General features: G+C 59.8%; 3 protein-coding genes and 1 pseudogene across 4 annotated transcripts; 2 read left to right on the top strand and 2 right to left on the bottom strand.

Annotated features, from left to right (window-relative positions):
- Positions 1 to 98: 98 nt before the first annotated feature.
- On the bottom strand, positions 99 to 4,394 carry CTSA (cathepsin A). 2 transcript variants are annotated; one of them, XR_005703272.1, is made up of 16 exons: positions 4,323 to 4,394; positions 3,940 to 4,100; positions 3,757 to 3,868; positions 3,588 to 3,638; positions 3,224 to 3,310; positions 2,967 to 3,122; positions 2,573 to 2,664; positions 2,196 to 2,280; positions 1,987 to 2,078; positions 1,705 to 1,783; positions 1,418 to 1,566; positions 1,271 to 1,346; positions 1,073 to 1,162; positions 850 to 951; positions 463 to 707; positions 99 to 353 (listed from the first exon to the last, which is right to left on the bottom strand). XR_005703272.1 is itself a non-coding variant. In XM_040079900.1 (15 exons), exons 2-15 carry the CDS (start codon positions 4,098 to 4,100, stop codon positions 624 to 626), a joined length of 1,416 nt encoding a protein of 471 aa, XP_039935834.1. In that variant the 5' UTR covers positions 4,323 to 4,394; the 3' UTR covers positions 99 to 623. The 2 variants fall into 2 exon arrangements, 1 of the variants encoding a protein (XP_039935834.1); XM_040079900.1 differs by having other exon boundaries at positions 99 to 707.
- A 628-nt stretch (positions 4,395 to 5,022) lies between these two features.
- NEURL2 (neuralized E3 ubiquitin protein ligase 2) lies at positions 5,023 to 7,392 on the top strand. Its single transcript, XM_040080400.2, has 2 exons — positions 5,023 to 5,698; positions 7,041 to 7,392. Exons 1-2 carry the CDS (start codon positions 5,023 to 5,025, stop codon positions 7,154 to 7,156), a joined length of 792 nt encoding a protein of 263 aa, XP_039936334.1. The 3' UTR covers positions 7,157 to 7,392.
- Positions 7,393 to 9,090: 1,698 nt separating this feature from the next.
- Positions 9,091 to 11,931, bottom strand: LOC120760274 (zinc finger SWIM domain-containing protein 1-like; annotated as a pseudogene).
- A 610-nt stretch (positions 11,932 to 12,541) lies between these two features.
- ACOT8 (acyl-CoA thioesterase 8) lies at positions 12,542 to 15,614 on the top strand. The gene is made up of 7 exons (XM_040080265.1): positions 12,542 to 12,661; positions 13,255 to 13,541; positions 13,624 to 13,760; positions 13,998 to 14,223; positions 14,473 to 14,630; positions 14,961 to 15,152; positions 15,251 to 15,614. Exons 2-7 carry the CDS (start codon positions 13,324 to 13,326, stop codon positions 15,367 to 15,369), a joined length of 1,050 nt encoding a protein of 349 aa, XP_039936199.1. The 5' UTR covers positions 12,542 to 12,661; positions 13,255 to 13,323; the 3' UTR covers positions 15,370 to 15,614.
- Positions 15,615 to 15,627: the final 13 nt, after the last annotated feature.

The following is a 15,627-nucleotide window of genomic DNA, read 5'->3' as shown; positions in this document are numbered from 1 at the left end:
ACAGTTCACAGAGCCCAGGGCTCCCTGGCAGAGGGTCTTGACACTCACTGGTGCTCCTCAGCAAGCAGAGGAAAGTGAAGCAGGGGCTGGCACAAAGGTGCGAGGAGGAGCAGAACCACCTTGGTCAGAGTTTATTGTGAGTTCCTGAAGCACTGCGTGCCCTGGCAGTGGGATTGGTGTGGTAGTGGTGGTAAGTCTCCTTCAGTGGGACCAGAGGTGGTGGGAGCCAAGGTAGAGGTGAGCAGGACCCAGCGACCTGCTGCTGCTCCTCATAGCCTGCCCAGGCCCTGTGCTTGTGGGGCCAAGGGGAAGTGCTGGGGATTGCACCCTGCCTGGGAGGGAAGCAGCTGCCACTGCAGACAGAGACAAGGCAAGACAGGAAGCCACAATGAAGGATGTGGCTGCATCAGGTGCACAACGCTGCTCCCACAAGGACAGAGTCCCCCAGCCCATGCCCCCTACCCATGGCAAGCAGTCCTGTCCAGCTGGGAGAGAAGGCTGCAGCTGTGACAGGTCCGTGGTGTAGCCGAGCAGCAGCAAGGACGGGCTGTGCAAGGTACCGGCAGTGAGAGCAGGTGGGGCGGTGAGAGCAGCTGGCGCACCGGGCACTACCTCTGCAGCTCTTAGTAAGGCTGGTTCTTAATGAAGCGGCAGAACATGGTGAAGGCAGCAAGTGGCCGGTCTGTGGGCACCATGTGGCCAGCTCCCTGTAGGAAAGGGGCAGTGCTTGTCAGTGCAGCTGGGGTGCTGTCACAGCCCAGCTGATGCCACCCTACCCTGACTGCAGCCTTGGTGGCCAGCACACCCACCCACACCACCATCCCTGGCCCCCAGAGCCCTCAGCCCTACCTTGACGGTGAGGAAAGCGATGTTGGTGAATTCCTTCACAAAGCCACCGATCTGATTCTCACCGTTTTCAGTGTAGAGCCAGGGCCGGCGAGCCACCTGCACCTGGGAGTAGCAGCAGAGCCTTCAGCACCTGCAGCTGGCCCTACCCATGCTCCTGCCGCAGCCAGCTGCAGCACATAGCCTGGAGCCAGTGACTGGTCTGACCTGGGCCCTGCCCATTTACCTTCTGGCACAGGGAATCCACAAACCACTCATCCCCAAGAAAGTTGCAAGCCATGTCAACGTCCCCATTGTACACCAGGATCCGGTATTTCTGTGTAGCAGACAGAGAGTGAGCTGTTGGCAGGGCAGCAGCCCAAGCCAGGTAGGAGGCTGAGCTGGCAGAGACACTCCCAGGGTCTGTGGGCTCCCCTGCACGCACCGTGGTTCCAAGCAGCTTGAGGTACTGCTCATTCATTTGCATGTACAGGCGCTTGTAGTTGCGGTTCACATCAAAGCTGTGGAGAAAGCATTGGCATCATGTCTGCTCCTTCTCAGAGTACTCCCTCCCTGCCCACAGCTTGCTCACCTGCACACCTGCCACTCTGGGGCCTCAGGGGAGATGTGCAGAGCCTTCCGCACCTCGGGGGAGTTCAGATACATGCTAGGGGCTGTGGAATTGGTGCAGGGGGGATCCATCCGGACCTTCTTTCGGGCTACCGGCATCCGGAACAGGTTCTGGGAGAGTCAGGAGAGTCTCTGTCACAGCAGCACCTGCCCTGTGGAGCACCTGCTTTCTGCCCCTCCTGCCCACAACCGCACAACTGGCTGAACAGAGGTTGCTCACAACCCAGCAGCATGGGCACCTCAGCTCACCTGCCTCCAGGAGAACCTCAGTGGCATCCGGATGAAAGAGTTTCCCAGGTCATGTGTGATGAGATAATCACCCTCATACCTGTAGCCAGGGCAAATATGAAGACAGACTGAAAACCCTGGATAACAAGGACTAAGGGCTCTCCTGGGGGGAGTCCTCAGCAGCAGCCACACATCATCCCTGTGTCCCAGAGGAGCCCCCTGCCCAGCCCATCTCCCTCTGTTCCAATGCAACCAAAGCAATCTGGTGCCCCATAGAACCATTGTCCCTGGGGCCACTCTCACCTTATGCTCCCCGGGACACCTCCATCGCATGGGGCATAGAGGTTGTAGATATTGAGGCCTGACTCCTCTACAATCTGAATCATCTCCCCCATCTGCAAGGAACCACAAGAAGGGTTTGGGACTCAGCAGGACCCTTTTGGAACTGTGGGCCCACCGAGAGCCAGGCACATGCTGCTCAGAACACATATAGGGGCTCTGGCTCCTCTCACCTTGAGTGTGCAGTTCAGGTTAGCGTTGTCATGGAAGTTGCACTTTCCCTGGGAGCAGCAGAAGGCCTGCAGGTCTTTCCACAACCTATGGGCAGAGACCAGGATGACTCGGACCAGGGGGCAACACTGACATGACAGCTGCCCTGTGGCTCTCTGCTCAGTGGCCACAAGGCACACAGCTTGGCCCCATGCCCTCTTTACCCCATAAACAAATGCACCCATAGGAGCTGCCTGGGACAAGGAGCCACAGCCCAGCTGCTGGCCTAGGGCAGGCTAGGTGCTGCCCTTGTCCAAACACCACCAACTCAGACAGCCCCAGCCGTGCAACCATCCTGCTTGCACAGGGACGGCACATCCAGCATTCCCTCTGCTCTTACTCGGTCCCCAGCAGCCCGTGGTAATAGGCAAAGTAAACCAGGGAGTTGTCATTGATCTCATAAGATGAGAGGCCGTTTCCCACAGCGATTCCCTGCGAGGCAAGAAGAAAACAACCCTGTTGTGTTCCAGCTCCCCGCAGGGCAGTCACAGCACACCAGCCGCAGGCAGGAAGCAGATGTGGAACTGTTTACTTTGCGGAGGGAACAGGGAGGGTTGGGGGTGCTTGAGGACGCTGCCCTGGCAGCAGGGACAGACACGTCCACCAGCAGCTGCTGCCAGAACCCCAGGAAGAGATGAAAGGCTGCAGGGCCAGGCATGCCCTACATCCTGGCTGGTCCCACCCCGGCTGTGCCAAGCCCTCTGCTGCCCACTGGGCAGAGCCAAGCTGCCCACCTTCAGGTTGAGGCTGGGATCCTGCATCACCCACTCTGCCAGTGTGGGAATGTAGACACCTCCATAGCTCTCCCCTGTGAGGAAGAGATCGTTCTTGGAGTACTCGGGGAAGAGCCGGAGGAAGTCCTTCAGTGCCAGGTAGTTGTTGTGAGCAACCTGCAGGGAGGAGGTGGCATGGTCAGGTGGTGAGGCTGCACCCCATGCCCAGGAGGGGGCAGGAAGAGGAGCAGGGCTCTCCCTGCACCCGTGTCACTCGCCTCCGTGTCATTTGTGCCATACTTCTTGTCATCAGAGTATGAGAAGCCAACACCAGCGGGAGACTCCACGTAGAGGATGTTGGCAATCTGTGAGAACAGTAGAGGAGCCAGCAGTCAGGAGAGACTCTCTGGCTCAGCAAGGCCAAGGGTTGCTGGCCCCACCCATGGCAGCACCCACAGGAGTGTGGCCCGCCCCAGGGCTGTGCTGGGTGGCCACATTCCTGTGCTGCTCAACAGCAGACTCCAGAGGAGGGTGTGTTGGGTAGAAGGGAAGCAGCAGAAGGGTCAGCTCCATGGAGAGGGCAGGAGGAACTGGCTCAGGGCCCCCCCATCTCAAAGACAAAAAGAGAAGCAGTGCCTGTACCTTGTTCCATGCGTACTCATTGTACTTCAGTGTGACCCCATCAGGCTGGATCTGAGGAAGAAGGTGGTGACTGATGGGCAAAGAACAGCAGAACACAGCGGGACGGCTGGTGCCACATAGCCGGTCATCCCCTGAGTCCTCAAGCCACAGGACAGCAGTGACTACTAACCAGGAAGGGGCCATGCTCCTTGAGGAAGCCCTCCATGGAGCTGCAGCCAGGGCCCCCGTTCAGCCATAGCACCAGGGGGCTGCTCTGGGGATCGCTCTGGGCCTCCACGAACCTGTGGATGTGCAGCTGTGAGTGCCCGGTGCCAGCCAATGCCCCCCCATCGCCAGGCGCAATCCCACGTACCAGTAGTGCAGGTACTTGCCCGGCCCGGCGCAGAGGTAGCCCGAGAAGTGGCGGAAGGAGGGCTGCTTTGACAGCCCGGGCAGGTACGTCACCTCATGGTCCGGGGGGGCGGCCTGGCTCAACCCCAGCAGCAGCAGCGACGACAGCAACACGGGCCCCATCTGCGGTGGGCGGAAGGGACGGTCAGGGCGCCGGAGGCCAGGAACGGCCGCGGCAGAGTCCCGCGAGCGCCCGGCCCGGCCCCCTACTCGGGGCCGATCCCCGGCCCGGCCCCCCACTCGGGGCTGAACTCCGGCCCAGCCCAGTCGATTCCCCTGGAGCCAGTCGCGGTCGCTCCGTCCCGTCCCCCCGGCCCCGTGCCGGTGCCCCCCGTTCCCGCTGACCGCGGCCGCTCCCGGCGCGGCGCTCGCAGGCGGCGGTCACGGCGGGCACATGACACGCGCCCATATGACCTGAGGCGCTCACGTGAGCGGGGCGGGGCCCGACAGCGGCCAATCAGCGCCCCGGGGGCGGCCGGCCCCGCCCCGACCCCGCCCCGGCCCCGCCCGCGCACGTGGGAGCGGCCCCGGACCGGGACCGGGACCGGGACCGTGCGGGGGGGGCACCGGCGGACCCCCCCCACCCCAACGGGGACAGCCGGCGGGGGGGGCGCCGCGCCGGTGGGCACTACCGGGCACCACCGGTTACGGCTGGGTACCGGGCACTGCTGGGTATAGCCGGTACAGCTGGGTACCACCCAGCGCCGCTGGGTAAAGCCGGGCATCACCAGGCGCTGCCGGTCATCACCGTACGATGAACACTGGCCACTGCTGGCTATGGCTGGTACCACTGGCCACCACCAGGCACTGCTGGACAGCATGGGTACAGCCAGGCACCCCGGCCCAGGCGGCAGCGCTGGACAGTCCAGTGTGGAATGTCTGTGGGCCTGGTTTTGGCCCGGTTGTGCTCAGCAGCCACAGGGGCCCCACAACCTCCCCCATGGCACTAGGACCCTCCTTGAGCCCTCCGGTTGTCCCTCCCAGCCGGGCTGTCACCACCTCACAGCAGCTGTGACAGGGACAGTTAAAAATAGCTCCGGCAGCGATGGCTGCCCGGTGCCGGCTTGCTGCGCGCTTCCACCACATCCACGGCGCCAACATCCGCCTGGATGCCTCACACACGCAAGCCACGCGGGTGGAGAGCTTTGCCAACGGGCTCTGCTTCAGCCAGGAACCTCTGGCACCCGGGCAGATCTTTCTGGTGGAGATTGAGGAGAAGGAGCTGGGCTGGTGCGGGCATTTGCGCGTGGGACTGACAGCCCATGACCCCCAGAGCCTGGAGGTAGTGCCTGAGTACTCGCTGCCGGACCTGGTCAACATGGGCGACACCTGGGTGTTCGCCATCACCCGGAACCACAACCGTGTGGTGGTGGAGGGAGAGGAGGTGCAGGCGCGGGGGCGTCCCTGGGAGCCCTTCCTGCTGATCGAGCGGGTGCGGATCCCCCGTGACACGCTGGTGGGGCGCAGCCGGCCCGGCCGCTACAGCCACATCCTGGATGACTTGTACAAGATGAATGTGCTGCCCGCGACCGCCCGGCGCAGCCGCATCGGCGTGCTGTACGCCCCGCAGCCCGACGGCACCGCTGACATGCACATCGTCATCAACGGCGAGGACATGGGGCCGAGCGCCAGGGGCCTGCCCGCCACCCGCCCGCTCTACGCCGTCATTGACGTCTTTGCCTCCACCAAGAGTGTCCGGGTCATCCCGGTGGATTATGGCTGTAGGTACCTGTGTCCCTCCCTGCGGCGTGTGCTGCGCGGCCTGGGAGCGGGGGAGCTCTGGTGGGGTCATCCCGTAGTCGCTAACAGTGGGAAGGTTGGTGTGTGCCACTGGGCAGAGGGACACCGGAGGTAAGAGGGCACAGGAAAGCCTCTGGTCCTTGTGGAGCACAGGTGAGATCCACAGTGCAGCTGCTGGGCAGCGTCTGATGAAATCTCTGCCATGAGCGCTGTGCTGGGGCCAGGGGAGAGACCCCCAGCAGCAGCAGCCTCAGTCAGGCCCCCCTGGCCACCCTTCCCGAGCAGAGTGGTGGGGTTGGGTGTTTGGGGCTGTCTCACAGCTCTGAGGCCTCGCTCTGCCCAGCCTTGCTTACAGCACGTGGCAGCCAGAGTAAACCAAGTTCCTGCCTTGGCATCAAAACATCCACCTACACCCACCACAGCTCAGCACACTGCGCCCACGCACATGCGGCATGTCTCAGACACAGTGTACCCTAGGCAGACACCCTGTGATGCCATGGGAGCCTGGGCATTATCCTGTGTCCCTTGGCTGGCTGGGAGGGGCCAGGCTAATGAGTGCTAATTAGCACCATGCTGGATCAGGTGAGAGAGAGCCAGATGAGCTAGAGCCAGAGTACCGGTACTGGGAGCCACTGCTTCACATGCTGATGTCAAGAGCAGCTGCTTCTCTTCCAAGGCTGGAACCTGACATTCTCCCTGGTGTAACACCTGAGGAGAGTGCTGGCTGCAGCAGACAGTACCCACGCTGCTGAGCCACCCATGGCTCCGGGAAGGGGTTTCACAAGAGCAGGAACCAGGCAGATTCTGTGCAGGTGCCCAAGGGAACAGTTCTCATGGTGGTCTGCCCCAAAGGCATGGTGGGTGCTGTCCCTGCAGGCAGTGCAGCCCCAGCCTATAGACACTCACCCAGCAGCCTAGTGCTGGGGCCAGTGCAGGCAGACCAAGGGAGTGGGATGGAAAAAAAGCACAGCATGGGTATGTGTGGCTCTGGAAAGTTGCTCAACAGCTGCCAGAGAAAGAAATGCAAACCAGGCACAGTCACACACAGCTTGGGCACATAACTGTCTCTCAACCTTCCTCCTAATAACGGGAAGATCTTTGCTGCCCAGGGCCCTTGAGCTTCCAGCTCTGCTGGAGCAGCCTGGCACCAGCCCCCGCACAGCCAAGTTCAAGCCCAGGGCAGGACGATGCCACAGAACAAACTCACCCACCACAGCCTTTAACTACAGTGCCTCAGAGAAGCTCAGCCAGTTCCTCCACCCTGCTGTGCTCAGCCTCACTGCCGACTTGCCCAGCTCAGGTACGCTCTCTGTTCTCTTGCAGTTCCTTCCCTGCAGACGCTGTGCCGGCTGGTTATCCAGAAACACATTGTGCACCGCCTGGCCATCGATGGCCTGGACCTGCCCCCGCTACTCAAGAGCTACTGCCAACATGAGTGAGGTATCGAGGGTGCTGCTGGGCTGCCCCCCACATCAACAGCCCCCCCGTGATGGCTGCCCGGCAGGCTCTGTGCCCCTCCCTGCCCACTCGCCCCACCATGTGCTGCTGAAGGGCTGACATGAGAGCAGGGCAAAGTGGGGTTGGGATTTTCCCCACACTGATGGTGTGGCATGCCCAGAGCACGGGCAGGGGGGTTGATGTGGGTCCGAGAAAGCAATAAAGTGCTTCCAGACAAGACTCTGTCAAAGGAGGCTTGGGGGCCTGGGACACCGCCTTGTGCTTCAGTAACCCCATGTGGGAGCAGTTCCCCCCAGTGAGGAAGGGAGCATAGGCCACAGCCCTGTGGGGTTCAGCCCTGGAATTACGATGGACTGTCTGGATGGATCGGAGTGAATACTGGGGTGGGTGGAGCGTGGGAGGGCATAGCACAGCCCTCACGTGGAGGTAAATTACAGCTGGACGCTCATCCCAGCCGGGCAGTTTCACTCTTGGGAAAGATGTTTACCCAGAGAACGATGAGTTATTTCCTGTGTGTTCAGCTTGGAGGGGGACGAGTCATGCTGGAGTACCCAGACAGCAGTGCTGGCAGCAGCCCTTGCTTGGGCACGTGTCTGCGGCCACAGAGCCAGTCACAGTGACCTGGTGCAGGGCACAGCCATCCTGACTTGGAGCTCCGTGCCCTCAGCCAGACCCTTCAACTCCTGGCAGGTGGGGACAGCAGCCGACGTCCTGCAGTGCCTATGCCAGGCTGGAGGGAAGGCAGGGTGGCAGCTGTGCAGAGGAACAGGCTGGAGGGGAGAGGTCTAAAATCAGAGGGGTGCCCACGGGACCCAGAAAGATAGCGAACGGGCTGGCAAAGCCTTCCAGGCCTCTTCCACAGCACAATCCATGGGGAAACAAGCAGCTCTAAACTTACAAAAAGGTGTTTTAAAGAAACACGATGCTATATTTAGTCAGAGACTCGATAGTATCAGATCATGTTACAAAACTCTTGCTCAAAGGAAATCCCCAGCCTGCAATCAGGACCAACTTCATCAACACCAAAGTGTTAATGAAGGAATTGCTAAATGGGGAAAATACGGACCGTGACCAAACCACAGCAATGGAGTGAGGTCTCTGACATCCCCTGCTATGTCCCAACAACCGGCTGGGAGCTGCTGGGGCTGGAGCTCATCTGGCTGCAATGGGGCTGGGGAACTCACCCACTGCCGAGCAGCGCCCACAGACCAGGGCGTTTACTCTCCAGGGTGTTTTCCCTCCCCCACCCTTGCGTGAAGCCTTTGCTCCCTACCTCCCTGCAGTGTTATCTGCCCGACAGTGACCCCCGCACACGAGGGCGGGTTCCTCTTTCTTGCGGAATTGAGAGCAGCTGCTGCAACCAGACAAACAACACCCCTGCTCTGTAGTGGCCTGCAGCACAGTGGGATTGCAGGGATTCAGGAGCTGCCACCTCCTCCCACCTGGGGCACCACGGTGGGACATGACCACTGACCACTGAGGAGCACTGCCCAAAGCCCTGCCTGATTCCCCATGCCCTGTTCTCTGGGCATGGAGGGGTGGCTGCAGCTGGCAAAGAGACAGACTCAGCTCTCAAACAACACAGGGGTGATTTATTGGCTCTGTTGCACAACACCTCACAGCTGGATGCTGCAAGGACCTGCGGGTGCTGGCCACAGATGAAATACTTGTGTCACATGTTATTGTACCTAGATCCCTACAAAATTATGGGTCCTTATGGGATTAATTTGAGAAACCACAGAGAGCTGGCTGATGTCATCACAAAAACTCTCAATGATTTTTGAGCAGTTTTGGGAATCTGGAGAGGTGCCATATTACTGGAAGCTGCAGAACAATGTCCCGATTTCAAGGAAGAGCAAGAAGGAGAACCCTGGAAACTACAGGCCTGTCAGTCTCACTTCAGTGCCTGGTAAAATCATGGAAAAGATCATTCTGGCAGATATTGAAAAACACCTGTAAGAGAACAGTCACCAGTCCCAGCCAGCATGGCTTCATGAGGGGAAAGTCCTGCTTGTTGAACTTGGTTTCCTTCTACAACAGGGTAACCCACCTAACTGACCAAGGAAAGCCAGTAGATGTAATGTTTTTGGGCTTCAGCAAAGCTTTTGTTACTGTCTGTCCCAGTATTCTTTTGAGACAAAGAGTCTAGCTTGCAGCTGAATAACCCTGTTACACAATGGGTGAGAACTGGCTCACAGGCTGGGCACAAAAAGTTATAGTGAGTGGGGTGACATCAGGCTGGTGTCCAGTCACCAGAGAGGTTCCACAGGGCTCCATCCTTGGCCCAATTCTCTTCAACATCTTCATTAACATGGACTCAGGACTTGAAGGAATACTACGTAATATATTAATGTTTAGTGCTGACAACACTAAATCGGGAGGAACTGTCAACTCCATTGAGGGCTGAGAAACCTCGACAAATTGGAGAGATGGGCAATCACCAACCATATGAGGTTCAACAAGAGCAAGTGACAGATTCTGCATCTTGTACAGGGCAACCCTGGTTGTATATATAGACAGGGGAACAAGAGTTGGAGACCAGCACTGTGGAGAGGGACCTGGGGGTCCTGGTTGGTGGCAAGTTGAACATGAGCCAGCAGCGCCCTGGCAGCCAGGAGGGCCAGCCCTGTCCTGGGGGCATCAGGGACAGCATCGCCAGCAAGGGAGGGGATTGTCCTGCCCTACTCTGCACTGGTGCAGCCTCACCTCCAGTCCTGGGGGCAGTTTTGGCACAACAATATAAAAAAGACACTGGGTTATTAGAGAGAATTCAAAAGATGTCACGAGGATGGTAATGGGACTGGAGGCGAAGTTTATAAGGAACAGTTGAGACAACTTGGTCTGTTCAGCCTGGAGAAGAGGAAACTGAGGGAAGATCTCCTTGTGGTCTTCAACATCCTCATGAGAGGAAGCAGAGAGGTAGGCACTGATCTCTTCACTGTCATGAGCAGTGACAGAACTTGAGGAAATGGTATAAAGCTGAGTCAGGAGAGATTGAGGTAGAATATCAGAAAAAGGTTTTTCACCTGAAGGGTGGCTGAGCACTGGAACAGGCTCCCATGGGCAGTGATCATGGCATCAAGCCTGTCTGAGTTCAGGAAGTGTCTGGACAACCCTCTCAGGCACATGGTGGGTTTTTGTGGTGTCCTGCACAGGACTGGGAGTTGGACACGAGCCCAATGGGTCCCTTCCAGCTCAGCAGATTCTATGATACCAGCACCTCCCACATCACACCACCCAGAGCTGGCTCCTGGCCACAGCTGTTAGCCAGGTCAGTGACTGTTACCCTTCCTGCGGGATCAGGATCCCGATCCAGTTCCTCTGCTGCCCTGTGCAAGTAGTGACGCTCATTCAGCAGATCAAGGACCCAAACTGCCCCTTCCACACCAAGGAAATGACAGGCTGAGGGGAATGAAGGTGCAAGACAGGACACAGTGGAAGCACCCAGCTCAGCTCCCACTCGGTGCTGGAGCTTCACCTCAGTGTAGGGCCAAATCCAGCTGTCATCCAGTTCCCACAGAATCCTGTGCTCAGAGTCCTCACTACTGTAGCAGGCAGCTGGATGGTCTCTGCTGTGGGGAAGAACACCACCAGGGATTTATCCAAAGACTTGTTCTAGGAGCTCTTTAGGACCTCCAAGAGACCATCAACATTGTCTCACCCAGCCTGATGGACATCACATCCCCCCTCCCATGGTCTACTGAGCATTTCCCTGTGCAAGAGCTTCCTCTTTGAATTCAGCACAGCCAAGATGTGCCAGCAGGGCAGCTGGAAGGCCTGGTTGAAGTGGCAAGTGGAGATACTTGGGCCTTCCTGGAAGACGCCCACAGGGTGGGCATCCACCAGGATCTGTACACTGAGTGTGTCCTACCTGGTACCAATCAGCTGCATGGACTTCTGAACCACTGCCAGCTCACTCAGGCACAGCCTGGCAGCAGCAGCCTCTGTGCAAATGCCACTCAGAGACTGCCTGATGCCATCTTCAGTCCTTTGGGTAATTTAATCTTCCCTGTCATCCTCTGAGGTTTCTGCGACCTCTAGTTTTACCACAGGATACAGGATCTAACAGGGACTGAGCTTGCTGGTTCACTCTAGAGAAGAGCATGAGGTGTTTAGGCTGACACTGAAGGGCCTTTAGGGAGCTGGTGGGCTCTGGAGAACAATCACACAACTCTCAACAGCTGCAAGAGAGGCTGACACAGGCTGCTGCTTCTGCTGAGCTGCTGCCACAGTGGGGGAAGCCTGGCCAGAGCTCTGGGATGTGTTACCCTGGCACACCAGAGGGAAAGAGGCTAGTCTGAAATAGGCAGACTTTGGGGAGCTGCCTGACCAGAACAGTGATGAGCACGGGGAGCAGAGAGGGATGTTAGAAACACACTCCTCACAGTGCTGGGCCGAGGTGGTGATGCAGCTCTACAGAGAGAAAACCCAGCACTGAAAATCTTACTTCATCCTTGGACGACAATCTCCAGCTCCATGAAGAAGTCACCGCTCTCCCCTTAGATGCCCTCTGTGCGTGGCCCAGATCCCATCCTCGAGCAGCCAGTAAAGGTGGAGCTGAAGCAGCAAGTCCGGCGTGATGAGGTCTCTCAGGACGGCGAGCAGCTCCTGCCGGTGGCTCTCAGTGCCTGCAGCCATGGCTTTCCTGGCGGCGATCACGGCCAGCCACTCGGTGCGGTGCTCCGGCCACGGCTGCTGCAGCCACTTGCCGAGGGGAACGTGGAGAACTGCACCGCTGCCGCGGGCCAGCTCCGGGCTGCCGCTACCGGCGGGGACATCGCGGCGCGTCCCGGTCCCGCGGCGGCACCGGAGCGCTCGGGCGCCGCCCGCAGCGGCCGCTCGGCATCGCACCGGGCCGGGGACGCCGGGAGCGCCCCGCGGTGTGGCCGCTACCCAGAGCGGGTGCGGGCACCGGCTCCTGCCTGGCTGCCGCTGCCTCCCCCTCCTCTCTCCTTCAGCTGCTGCACATCGCTCTGCAGCAGCTCGAGGCTCAGCGTCTGGACTCTCTCTCATGTCTCTCTCTTCAGCAACAAGCGCACCGCTCTCCGCCCTCGCTCCTTGTTCTCCACAAGGAAGGCGTAGAGGACTTGTCCTCCCTTGCCTGGCACCCGGTGTAGGAGAAGACTCTCAGCAACTGCTTGAAGAAGCACTTCATCACACTGGTGTGGAAACTGATACCCATATGTTTGTGTCTTTATCCCTAAACCACACGGTTCTGCAGCTCTGGAGGAGCAGGCTAGAACATGACAAGAAAAGCTTCAAGGAGGGAGGTTAAATTGCATTTTAACAAGGCAAGTTATATTTTAAAAGGGCAAAGGGAGCAGTTGCATAACCAGTGAGTGATATTGCAGCCTTTGTGCACGCAAGCAGATCCACCGACTAAGATGGAAAGTATACAGCGTCACTACACCCGCTTGGAGAAGTGAAGGCTGTGGAATCAAGTGCTCCCTGAGGGAAACCTGGTATCACCTTTCCACTGCAGTGAGGTAAGGACAGCCAGAGAATGCTGCAGGCGCCGATGCTTGGAGTCTTGAACTGAAAGAAGGCAGGAGGTATACAGTGAACACAGCAAGTGTGTGGCACAGCTGGCGGCGCCCCGGTACCGGGGCATCGCACTACCAGGATCAGCCCGGTTATCAAAACCAGGTATAGGACAGGGCCTGGTGCCCCGGGGCAGCGCTGGGCTGGGCCCAAGCGGCGGCTCCACGGGGCCTGGCGGTGCTACACCGGCGGACCCCGGGCACACGGCCCTACCACAGGGGCTGCTGCGAGCTCCAGCCGCAGCGGACGAGCCTTACCCGACGTCCCGGCGGATAGCGGTGCCGTGCTGCCTGTTGTGGCTGCGCACCGGGATGCAGCTCCGCAGCCCTTGCAGGCCAGGAAGCGGGCGCATGGCGAGGGGTGGGCGAGGGGTGGGCGAGGGGTGGGCGCGGGGGGACGCCCGGGCCCGCAACGCCCCGCCGTCGGCTCCGCGCCCCCAGGACTGGCCCAAGCCCACCCCGCCATCCCTGTTAAACCAGCCGGGCACCGCCCACACCCTGATCTTGACCAATCAGCGCCATCTTCTTCCGATTGACAGGAGGCGAACCAACCAGCCCAGAGCCTCCTGACAAGACAAGGTTGACTGACGGCTCTACCGCCCAATCACATGGCGTTCTTCGCCCCGCGGATGGGCGGTGCTTCCTGGTGCGCCGTGCTGGTCGGGTCGCGGTGCCGGTCCCGGCTCGCGGAGGTGATGGGGGCTCCGGGCAGCGCCGGCGGGGCCGGAGCGGGGCCGGGATCCGGGTCGCCCCCGCCCGGGGACCTGCGCAGCGTGCTGATCACCAGCGTGCTGAACCTGGAGCGGCTGGAGGTCGACCTCTTCAGGTGCGCGTGAACGCCGGGACAGCGGGACCGGGCCGCCTCCTACTCCTCCGCCTCCCTCACCGCGGCTGCCTTCTCTCCGTAGGGGCCGGCACCACTGGGTGCCCGCCACGCAGCGCCTCTTCGGCGGGCAGATCGTGGGGCAGGCGCTGGTGGCGGCAGCCCACGCCGTGAGCTGCGACGAGCAGGTGCACTCGCTGCACTGCTACTTCGTGCGGACAGGTGCACCCGGGGAGCCGGGGAACCGGGCGGCGGGGACGGCGTGCAGGGGTTCGGGAGGGGCCCGGCAGTGGTCGGGACGCTAGGGAAGTTCGCAGGAGTGAGGAGTCGCAGTCATCCCTGTCCCGGCAAAACGGGGAGGGTGTGGGTGGCACTGCCGGGCTCGGTCCCTGAAGGGCGGGTTTCGTCTGTGCGTGGTGCGCTGTGGTCCAGCGGCAGAACGTCCCTTTCCTGTCCCAGGGGACCCCAAGGTGCCAGTGCTGTACGAGGTGGAGCGGACCCGTACTGGGAAGAGTTTCTCTGTTCGCTCAGTAAAGGCCATCCAGCATGGAAAGCCAATCTTCATCTGTCAGGCCTCCTTCCAGCTCTCCCAGGAAAGCCCAGTGAAGCACCAGTTCACCATGCCGACCGTGCCACCCCCCGAGGAGCTGCTGACACAGGATGAGCTCATCCAGAAGTTCCTGCAGTGAGTGGGGTGGAAGGGAATGCCAGGGATGCCCCTCACTGCCTGGGGCATAGGGAGGTGTAGGAGGGGACTGTCTGAGGAGTTCTCAAGTATGCCTGGGAGGGCAACAGAGGAGCAGGACACGACTGGAGCTGTGTGCCTCTTGTCTTTATGTGTGCCCCTGGGTCCCTGAGCTGGAGCTGATGCCAGTAGGACGTGTTCCAACCTGCCTGTCTGGCGTTAACCTCACTTCTCTGTGCTGGGCTGCAGGAATCCTAATGTGGCCGAGAGATACAGGAAGCAACTCACCAAGATCCAAGCTCAAGATGTGCCAATTGATATTAAACCCGTGAACCCACCAGATATATTCAGCTCAGAGCCACAGGAGCCAAAGCAGCTCTTCTGGGTGCGAGCACGAGGCTACATAGGTGGGTCTTGCTGGGTCCAGGTGCCTCCCAATCCAAGGGCTTAAGCATGAGCTCACAGTGTGGAGCACTGCTGCGATTAAGGACTGTGGTTAAGGGGCTGCCTGCAGCTCAGCCTGGGCACTTCAAGGCTGTAATACAGGTGTGGGTGCAAAGGTGATGCCATGAGCCATGCTGGGGCATTGCATGGCAAAAGGCATAAATCTGGAAGAATCTCAGCTGTGCCTGGCAGCTGGCTCCTGGGGAGCAGAGCCCCTGGCACTCTGCCTTGCGCTGCGCCCCAGGCATGTCCCATGGGCTCCTGCGGGACGGGCAGCACTGGTTGCTCTGCAGGAGAGACTGACATGAAGGTGCACTGCTGCGTGGCTGCCTACATCTCTGACTACGCCTTCCTGGGCACGGCCCTGCTCCCACACCGGCAGTACCGCATCAAGTTCATGGTGTCCCTTGACCATTCCATGTGGTTCCATGCACCCTTCAGGGCTGACGACTGGATGCTGTATGAGTGTGAGAGCCCTTGGGCTGGTAAGTTCTTAGTGCATTTTTGGGAGACCTTCATGGCCAGGCCCAGCCCTGCCTGTCCTGGGGGCAGTGGGCTGCAGTCTGACAGTCCCTCTCTGCAGGTGGGTGCCGGGGCTTGGTGCAGGGACGGCTGTGGCGCAAGGATGGGGTCCTGGCTGTCACCTGCGCACAGGAAGGTGTCATCAGGGTGGAGCAAACACCAAAGCAGAGCAAGCTCTAGCTGAGGAGACCCTACAGACTGGGGCTCAGGCATGCCGAGGGAGATCAAGACAGGACCTGGACAGGAACAGGAAGGAGACCAGGTGGGACCAAGCACTGCAGGAAGTCCCGGTGCCAGAGGTGTCTGCAACAGTGACCAACAGAGCGTCGCTGCAACCAGCTGCTAGCTGGACAGCATGTAACCGCACGCTGCCATCAGCTATCCTTCACCCATCTTAAAATAAAGCCATTGGGTGAAGAGCTGGACTCTGTCCCTGGA

The sequence above is a fragment of the Hirundo rustica genome, chromosome 16, assembly GCF_015227805.2.
Source record: "Hirundo rustica isolate bHirRus1 chromosome 16, bHirRus1.pri.v3, whole genome shotgun sequence".
Classification (NCBI taxonomy): Eukaryota; Metazoa; Chordata; class Aves; order Passeriformes; family Hirundinidae; genus Hirundo; species Hirundo rustica.
The sequence above is the reverse complement of the archived record's forward strand: the minus strand, read 5'-3'. Positions and strand labels throughout refer to the sequence as shown.

Bases quoted from the DNA above. Each gene is read 5' to 3' on its own strand.
- CTSA (XM_040079900.1), bottom strand. From the start codon at position 4,100: ATGGGGCCCGTGTTGCTGTCGTCGCTGCTGCTGCTGGGGTTGAGCCAG. The intron at 1,347-1,417 runs GTGAGCAAGCTG...CTTTCTCCACAG, and splicing joins CCAGAGTGGCAGGTGTGCAG to CTTTGATGTGAACCGCAACT. The intron at 1,163-1,270 runs GTGCGTGCAGGG...TCTGCTACACAG, and splicing joins TCAAGCTGCTTGGAACCACG to AAATACCGGATCCTGGTGTA.
- NEURL2 (XM_040080400.2), top strand. From the start codon at position 5,023: ATGGCTGCCCGGTGCCGGCTTGCTGCGCGCTTCCACCACATCCACGGC. The intron at 5,699-7,040 runs GTAGGTACCTGT...GTTCTCTTGCAG, and splicing joins CATCCCGGTGGATTATGGCT to TTCCTTCCCTGCAGACGCTG.
- ACOT8 (XM_040080265.1), top strand. From the start codon at position 13,324: ATGGCGTTCTTCGCCCCGCGGATGGGCGGTGCTTCCTGGTGCGCCGTG. The intron at 13,542-13,623 runs GTGCGCGTGAAC...TTCTCTCCGTAG, and splicing joins CTGGAGGTCGACCTCTTCAG to GGGCCGGCACCACTGGGTGC. The intron at 13,761-13,997 runs GTGCACCCGGGG...TTCCTGTCCCAG, and splicing joins CTGCTACTTCGTGCGGACAG to GGGACCCCAAGGTGCCAGTG.